At 46.0% G+C, this 9081-nt stretch overlaps 1 protein-coding gene across 1 annotated transcript in view; it reads right to left on the bottom strand.

The window, feature by feature from the left end:
• Positions 1-928: 928 nt before the first annotated feature.
• NTN4 (netrin 4) overlaps positions 929-9081 on the bottom strand; it is a gene marked incomplete at its 5' end in the record, with an annotated part of 42136 nt that continues 33983 nt past the window's right edge. Inside the window, 5 exons of the mRNA XM_009867228.1 lie at positions 929-1065; positions 5203-5373; positions 7047-7115; positions 8249-8361; positions 9049-9081. The exon at positions 9049-9081 is cut by the window's right edge and continues 172 nt beyond it. Coding sequence (XP_009865530.1) covers positions 929-1065; positions 5203-5373; positions 7047-7115; positions 8249-8361; positions 9049-9081 — 523 coding nt within the window. The remainder of the gene's footprint in view (positions 1066-5202; positions 5374-7046; positions 7116-8248; positions 8362-9048) is intronic.

Raw genomic sequence — 9081 nt, 5'->3', positions numbered from 1 at the left:
GGCCATTCCCTTTATCCCATTAACACCATCCAACTGGGGGATCTTCAGGAGTGCTTCTGTTTCAGGGAGTTTTTTTACACGTGCCACCTTCAATCTCTTCTTTCCCCAACACAATTAGACTTCCCGCACTGCAAAGTGGCAGGTAGTAAAGTGCTTTATACAATGGAGTATTTACAGTAGAGCTAGGTTCATTTTTTTAACACTTCAAGGACAAAAGCTCAGAGATGCTGCATCCTCTGGAGCTATCGCTTCTCCGTGGCCGTGTAGTGGATGGAGAACCAGCCTCTGCTCCTCATTGCACTTGTGCCAAGGCAGATGGATTTGATTCGCTCCAGCAGCTCCATCCTTACTGGCACCAGCAGAGAATTTGGCCCCCAAAACCTTCAGCGGGGGTCATCAGGTTAAAAGCAAGCAGCACTCAGTTCTCTTTGATGGGTGTCATGCCCTGTTTCTAAAGAGCGGTCATCACTGCCACACTGCTGCCAGCGCCTGCCTGCCACCACGGCTGTCACCTTCCCCGCAGCATCCTCTGGGAGCCTCTGGAAGTCACTCAGGATCCACGCTGGCAGCACTGGCAGTGGTGTTTTGCTGCTCAGCTGTAGCTCACAGGCACGCTTTCCCTCTCTAGGGTGGCAATTTAGTCTGGGGCGATCAGCAGCTTCCAAGGAGTTGCTCCAACATCGGCACTGGAGCGAGATGAGCCTCTGCCCTTCCTTATGTTTCCCTCAATGTAATGATGAGCTGGGCTCAGCTGATCCCCTTGCAAGGAAGCTACAGGTAAGTGAGTGAAGATTGGCCAGGAAGGATTAAATTAGTCAGCGCCTACAACTCTGAATGCCTCGCTACACATTTTGGCACTATTTTCTTACATTCCAGTTTTCATCCTAGAGGTCTTCTCCTTGTGAAGGCTGTTGCATTTTGTGCACATCTAGTTGCAGTCTCTTTTCAAAATCTCCAGGACCTTTCTTCCAAGAGCTGACTTCCACTGATGGACAAAACTTTTCATGTTGACGATGAGTCTGCCCGTTCGGACATCCTCGTGCCCTGCCACAAGGTACTCCAAGCCTGCAAACCAGCAAAGAGGTCAGGGACCACACAATACCGTGCTTAAGAGGCCTATTGATGCTGCAAAGTCAGCCTGGATATCTAGTCTCATGTGAAAAAGCACTTACACAAAGAAATATTTACGTATATTGATTCTCTTACGCACATATCTGTATATCTATACCTCCATATCTATGGAAAAATGTCCCCTGTGGCACATCTGTAAGTGAGAGGCAGTATATAAAGTTTAATTTTGTTAGCTTCTAAATATAAATGGAAGCTGAACTCTGGGGACTGCACTACAAGTTTTTATACTTCATTTGGGAACTGCTGTTACCTTCCTTTGGCAGCCACCTGCCTCATCCTTCCCTGAATACACCTGGGCCAGGGAATCAGTCAGTTCAGCACCTTCCAGTAACGACACTGCAGGATGGCCCAGTGCTGGTGTCTTGCTCAAAATGCCTGGTGCCTCCTTGCAGGCAAACGCACGTCAGTCCTTGATCAGAGGCAACATTAGATCTGTCAGAGTGAGCACCCTGGAAGAGCCTGGGGTGTTGGCAGTCACACCAACAAGAGCTGCATTAATTTCTGCCTCTGACAGATGTTTTTAGAGATGTGACAGCAGGGTCTGGTGAAGCCTGACCTGGTGTCCAGAAGCTGCCAGAAAGTGCTGGATTGCGGCCCTGCACTGCTCTGCCGCAGGGCTTGGCCCTGGCATCCAGGTCTGCACTGGGCTTTCAGGACACGACCCAAAGAAAGCCTGGGGCCAGGCAATAACAGCTAAGTGGGAGAACAGAGAAAAGGTTTTGGCTTGAATTAGCTAAAGAAACACCACTACAGATCCCAATAGCCTAAACAGACCACGAATGTGCCGTAAATGTGGATATCAAGGAAGATAATCCCTCCTGTGGCAGAAGGAGCTCCCTGCCAGAGCCAGTATCCTGCTGCAGTACGCTTGGGGTACAGCGTGAGACCCCCCGGTGCCTCCTCCTCATCGCACTGCTCTGGGGAGCACCACGTGGTGGAGATGGGTTTCCCCCAGTGCTTTTGGTTGTTCCACTCCATCCTGGCCACAGCAGGGAGCCTGCTCATGGTTTTTTGAGGTTTTCATTTTGCAATTCAGAATAAAGGGAGAGTGGCCCCTAGTTAAAGACTGAGCACATTTTTCTTCAATACAATTTATCTACTTCATCTGACTTTTTGGGCACACACATCCTCTCTTCTGCCAAGTAAAAACCGGATATGTGAATGGCAGTATCACCCTTTGCAAGACGTTTGTTGTGGCCATGTGAAGCCTGCTGTTACAAACATCACTTTTCAAGGGCTCTTAAATCTATCTCCTTTGAGAGAGAAACATGGCACACACCCTCAGAGAGCAAGCAAATATTGCCATGGTGGCTGATTCAGTAGGGCTTTCTAGATTTTCAACTTGGTGTCACAGAAATGTACAATTAAAATAAATCAAGTGATGGAGATGCTGTAAGATAGGACTTGAGGCTGTGTGTTTTGCCCTGCGTTGCTGGCAGGCAGCTCTCTGCTTACTTGTGTCTCTGCTTGGCAGAGCTGAGGAGAGGGCAGAGTTCCTGGTCCCTTGCAGAAAGCTGAGACCTTTAAATCTTTCAGCTCAGTGTCCCCTCAGGAAGTCTAACCTGTCTCTGTGGGTGCATATGGAAGGGAAGGTGTGCAAAGGTAGCCTATGTCGCGTTATAGGAACTTAAGCACATTTATCATCTGAAAATGCCCTAGAGTTTTTATTTCTTGCCCAAAGCCTTTAGGAGCCTACCCTCCTTTTGCTATCCCTTTAGCACTGTGAAACAGAATAAAATATGTCTTTCTTTTTTTAATATTTATCTTTGATCTCCTCTATGTTTTGGGGAGATGTGATTTCCATTACAGCTATATGTCAGGAAATTTCTTGGCTTTTTATTTGGATGTTGTTGGTTTATCAGTGTGGAGGTCAGAAGCTCTTACTCTGCAAGGAGATTAAATCTGCTAACATAGTATTGCCAACCATTCAGAAATTAAATAAGTGAATCTTAAAGATGAATTCAGTTGATGTTTTCAAGCTTCCCATGAGGACCAAACTTCACAACTTCTTTCCAACATGGAAGATTAAATTAATTCATACTAATGGGACTCCAGCAGCTGCATTTCAAGACAATAGCAAGCTTTGCAGCGTAAATCATGAGAGCTGGCAAGGGAGTAACATCTGATGTGTCAGATGCCTGGGTTGTCCCTAAAGATGATTGCACTTCCACCCTTCTGCTGGTGCCTAAGCATTCTTCATCAATTTTTTGATTACTACTGTCTTTTCCTCCGACAGGGAAAATCAGTGGAGCTCTTCTGGAGTCAGTGGAGCCACAAAGCTGGATTGTCAGCTTCCAAGGCATTCCTTCAGGTTCATATTGAGGCAGATGCATCAGGATTTTCTTAGAATCACAGAATTATAGATTCATTTTGGTTGGAAAAGGCCGTTAAGATCATTAAGTCCACCCATTAGCCTAACCCTACCAGTCCCACTTCTACACCATGTCCCTGAGCACCTTATCTAGATGGCTTTTGAATATGTCCAAGAATGGTGATTCAATCACTTCCCTGGGCAGCCTGTTCCAGTCTTTGACAACTCTTTTAGTGCAGAACATTTTCCTAATGTCCAGCCTAAACCTCCGCTCATGTAATTTGAGGCCATTTCCTCTTGACCTATCAGTTGTAATTTGTGAGAAGAGACCAACACCCACCTCGCTCTAACCTCCTTTCGGGTAGTTGCAGAGAGCGATAACATCTGCCCTCAACCTCCTTTTCTTCAGGCTAAACAACCTCAAGTCCCAGTCGCTCCTCATTAGACATATTCTCAAGAGCCTTCACCAGCTTTGTTGCCCTTCTCTGGAACTGCTCCAGCACCTTAATGTCTTTCTTATACTGTAGCACCCAAAACTCAACAAAGGATTCAAGGTGTGGCCTCACCAGTGCTCAGTACAGTGGGACAATCACTTCTCTATTCCTGCATCTATTCCTGATGCAGGCCAGGATGCTATTGGCCTTCTTGGTCACCTGGACACACTGCTGGCTCATGTTCAGCCCACTGTTGAACAACACCTGCAGGTCCCTCTCTGCTGGGCAGCTTGCATTTGCATTGCATATGAAAAAATAAAACAGATGTATCTATTTAATTATCGATTTATTGTGTTTTACCAATATCCGAAGTCTTATTGCTCTTAAAGAGTGAAGTCCTGCCTAATGCTGTTGATTCATCTGACCCTTGCACTTGAGAAGACTTCCTGAGTACAGCTGTGCTTGCTTTCAAAGCCAAAGACGGTCACTCCGGTGGAGATGAAAGACAACTGCAAACACCTCATCAATGAATAACCTTCCTGCGTGATCCAGTCTCGCAGACAGCATTTTCCTCCCAAAGCCAGTTCCTAACGCTGCACACATAAGGGACGTCTCAGCACTGAAGTTGACGTTTTGATTGGTAATTTCCAACCCTTTATCTGAATTAGTTGGTAACTGTTGGTTTATCTCAGAGTTGTAAAGAAAGGTGTGTCAGCTGGAGCTTAGTTTTGTTCTGTTGAAGAAAATCCAGAGTCTGCATCTCCTTGTCTGCACGTACTGTTTAGCCACCACTGGTTATACTCAATTTCAGTGAAAGGAGATGAGAAAAAACTGATGCTAAACTCTCCTCTCACTGCATAAAAGAATATCTTCTAAATCTTAAGCAAATTAGTGTTACTTTCAAAAAGCCGCCTTCTACCAAGTTTAGATTAGAACTTCAGTATCATATCAAGACTCAAATTGGATTTAAACATGGTTTTATGCATCCAAATCAGCAGTAGTTTTGAAAAGATAAGTCACATAACTGTGGCATGATGCACATCTCCCACCCTTGGGGAACATATTGAGTCTGATAAATCTGTAAGACTGTTACTGTACTTGATAAAAGAGAATCACATTTTTTAAAGTCTGTAGAATGAACCAACTTTTTCTCTACAAAATTCAAATTGGATGGAGGTTGCTGTTGGAATCCAAATGATGTAACAGTCAATATTTTTAACCAACACTGGGCTGCAGTCTCGGTTCATTGGCATGAGGGGATGGAAGGGTGGGAATGAGATCTGTATAAACATGATGGGAATGTAGTGCTCGGGGAGTCAAACCTACCAGGATTGAGGATGGGACAAGTGCAGCCTCTGTTAGTCCAGGATTCGGGGTAGAGCGTCCTCTTGCCCCGGAGGATCTTCAGCTTTGTAGATTTCAAGACTTTCTTAATCTTCACATTGACTTCTGCATGGGAGCCTTTGTCATGAGCTGACAAGATCTTTGTCTTGATCACTGGGAAGACACAAATTCAAACTCAGGAATATATAAACGATTTATAACGCTCCTTTATTATTTTTTTTTTGAAAGGTCTAATGCAACTGAGGACAATTACTTCACTATAGTGGAGTTAAACTGATGATGCTCCTTGCTGGGGAGCCAGAGGTCAGCACAGCCATTGGGCAGCACATACGCTCTCATATATGTGAGGCCTCATTTTTCCTTGGAGCTCAGCAAAGATCTTGGTTTTCTTAAGCACTTTCTGAAATCAAGTGAAAAGCCTTTAAGAGATGGACCTGTAGGCTTTGGTGGCCTTGGCCCAGGCAGGCCAGGCAGCAGGCAGGGCCATGAGGGGCTGCCCTCATGTCACCTGGGCGAGGACCTCCTGCTTGGCAGAACTTCCAGATGAAGTGGCCGAGACTGAGACATTGATGGGGACTGAGGTAAATCGTGGAGTGTTTTGAGATCACGGATACCCACAGGCACACTCCCACTGCCTGGTATCCCACCTGCTGAGCCTCTGCATAGTGGAGTCTCAGGTCCTATGCATGAGACTCCTCCCAGCTGTGCTGATGCCTGCACTGGTAGGTATCACCATATTTATTCAGCACTGCACATTAGGAATCCCAGGGAAACCTCTCCTCCTACAACATAGCCTTCTGAAGCTCATGATGAGCCCTACGATTTATCTGTCTCTCCAGTTTAGCTGACATCTTTGCATATTGAAGGATAAAAGAGTGGAAAGCCCAAGTGCGCTTTAGATAAGATTTATGAACGTGTGTTTTTTGTGACTTTAAAAAATATTTCTTACATTTTGCAAGATTAAACACAGTCACTATTGCGGCCAGGGAGCAAAGCAAAGCAGAATCAGATTTTTTCCCAGTATCTCTAAGCCAGGGCTATATTTCAACAGCTGGCGGCCCCTTGAACTTCCCTTTGTGTGTGTGCTCCACAGCCTGCAGAGGTATGGGTTATCTCTCTTTGTATTTTCAACTTCAGTGTGAGATGAAACAGGTGCAAGAGACCCCTGGAAGACTGGAGGAAGGGAGTGCTACACAAAGCATTCCTTGCTCTGCTGCGGTATGAAGGAGGCAGTTCACCGGTACACACTGGTGAGGTCTTGGGAAACAAAGTGCCTCCTCTCCTTCATTTAAATCCAGTAGACGCATAGACAATATATATCACCCCATTGCAACAGCTGATACTTTGTTGACAGGGGGAAGTTTCCAATGGCTGCTGGAGCTGTTTTCTCCATGTAGTGTCTTGTGTGGTGATCACTGCCCCTCCTTACAGCCAGTGTCATTCAGGTTTAGTGATTTCTAGACTGTGCATGGGGCTGGTCTACAGACAGAGTTTAAGTGATTCATTTTTTGTAATCACGCTCTACAGTCTGTCTTGGACCTAGACAATCTCTTAAGGACACTTCCAGCTCTTGTCATCCTGTGATTTTGTCACAAGGGTATTTTGATAGGAGGAGAGGTGGGAAACAGAGCAAGACACTTCACTCACCTTGACTTGGCACTGTGATATCTATGTTTTGGAAAGGTAAGAGATCTGCCTGCAGACTAAGTAACCCATGGGTTTACTGGGACAGAGAGGCGCACACAGCAGCACCTCTCATGCTTTATATACTTGCACTGCCTCGCAGCACCTCCCTTTATGCCCCTGCCACCTCACCCGCAACTCACCGTAGGTGTACTTCATGCTGCAGAAGACCTTGGGATTCCCTAAAACTTGCTCTTTACATTCGCATTTACCTGGGGAAACAGAAGGAAGCAAATGGCTGTAGACTTTACTTAAAAGCCAGGAGCATTCTGGCAGAGCCCGGGACTTGCCAGAGGTTTTCACGTGAACAGCAAGTGTCGTGCAAAAAAAAAACACAACACCCTATTTTCAAATCCAGACTGAACATACAATCTTAGTCCAAGGGCAATTATTCCTTGTTTACAATTTGAAGAGAAGGGAAACAAAGACCTTATTATTTTGCCTTGGGATGCAAATAACAAGTATGTCTTTCCCCGTGGTATTTTCCACACCATAATGTACCAGACAAAATTCAAAAAAGGAAGCGTTGCCGAGGTTAAGGCAGACTAATGACTTCCGTGATCTTAGAACAAAGAATAACATGATATACTTATTTACGTTTAAAATTGAGTTGCCCAGACAAATGATGGAGCTTTCCCCTCAATTAACTCAATTATTGTATCTTCGAGATTTTATCACACTGCTTTCTGAAAATGGAGGAAATGACGCTTGCCTGCTTGCATGCAGTGATTACAAGGGACCACGGCTTGATGCTGTGCCACGGGGCCAACCCACCTCCTCCAGACTGGGGGGATAGGAGGGAAATAACTTCCCCAGCTGAAGCCATAGCTGAAATGCTAGGCCATCTCGAATTGCACCGTAAGCTGCAATTGATGCCAGAATTGTTGTGGGTATTGGGGAAATAAATTCTGAGAAATTTCCTAATTAACCGTCAGTGAACTGGCAAACCCCACGCTCTAAACAATATTGCTGGTTTGTCCAACATGTAGTAGTTCTAGTGAATACAGAGATATGTTTAAAACATGATGGCCAAGTAAAACCTGAGAGCATTCAGCCTTGAAAGTCAGAGCTATGAGTGCAAATTCAGGAAGGCAACGCTTGCCTAACGCCGGCTGGAGGCTTTCAGCATGGAGCATCTGCTGAAGGGGTTTGCGTGTCCTCACACTGACCAGATGAGCTGCGAGGGTTTGGAGGGGAAGGAGGTGGTCACACAGGACATTAATGGGGGAGTGTCCATCCCCTGCTGCAACTGCCATGGCGCTAATTACAAGCCAGTGCAGAAGACTATGCCTGTGCTGGCTGCTGATGGGAGGGATGATGCAGAGAAACACATGTAAAGTCCTACCGGAGTGCCGGAGAGCTGAGAAGCCTCGCTCATCCTCCCAGCCCCAGGTGGGCTCGCTCTCATTGAGCTTTGCATGGAAAGGAGGGGCTTCATTGTGCCAGGTCACGTCCGAGCTGTTGGGAGGAAAGGGAGATGGTCAGCCTTTCTCCTGGAGCCAGCAGAAAGCAGGGCCACTACCAACCCCTCCTGCGGGTACAACGTGACCACACGTCTGGGAGATGTTAAACTCAAAGGGCAGATTTGGAAAACGAACAGGTTGAATGTTGTCAGAGTGGGTGATAAATTCATTTTGGGTTTAAAATACATTAAAGGGATTTATACGCTATAAATATACCCAGTGCGGTAAAAAAGCCTGCAACATATAAAATCTGGAAAGAGAGATATTATTAAAATGTGCTGTCTTTAGAAGTCAAAACTTGACTGTAAGTCCAACACAGTCAATGTAAGCTAAGCTGCAAGAGCAACAATATTAAGCCTTTCATCTCCTCTCATTCAGATGTCCATGAGGCTCATATTTTGCTCTTGGAGAGGAAGTAACTGTGAAGGCTATGGAAAACACCCAATACGTTAACACGAGCACCGAGAGCCAAGAATCCAATGTCACTGGTGCTCTGCCACGGTGTGCCAGCCCACCTCAGCTCCCGCTCTACCCTCAGCTCCTCATAAAACCCCAAGTATTTTAAGTAATGGATATTTATTTTTCAGCCTTCATGCCACCTATAAATAAAGTTGGCACAGCAGACAGAGACTGCAGGGGTATGGCGAGGCTGGAAGCAGTGACTGGGACTCCCCAAACTCACCTGCCACTGCGGCAGGCACCCGTGCGGGGGGCG

The sequence above is a fragment of the Apaloderma vittatum genome, unplaced genomic scaffold (assembly GCF_000703405.1).
Source record: "Apaloderma vittatum isolate BGI_N311 unplaced genomic scaffold, ASM70340v1 scaffold23523, whole genome shotgun sequence".
Classification (NCBI taxonomy): domain Eukaryota; kingdom Metazoa; phylum Chordata; class Aves; order Trogoniformes; family Trogonidae; genus Apaloderma; species Apaloderma vittatum.
Note: the sequence above shows the minus strand (reverse complement) of the source record. Positions and strands in the feature narration are given on the sequence as shown.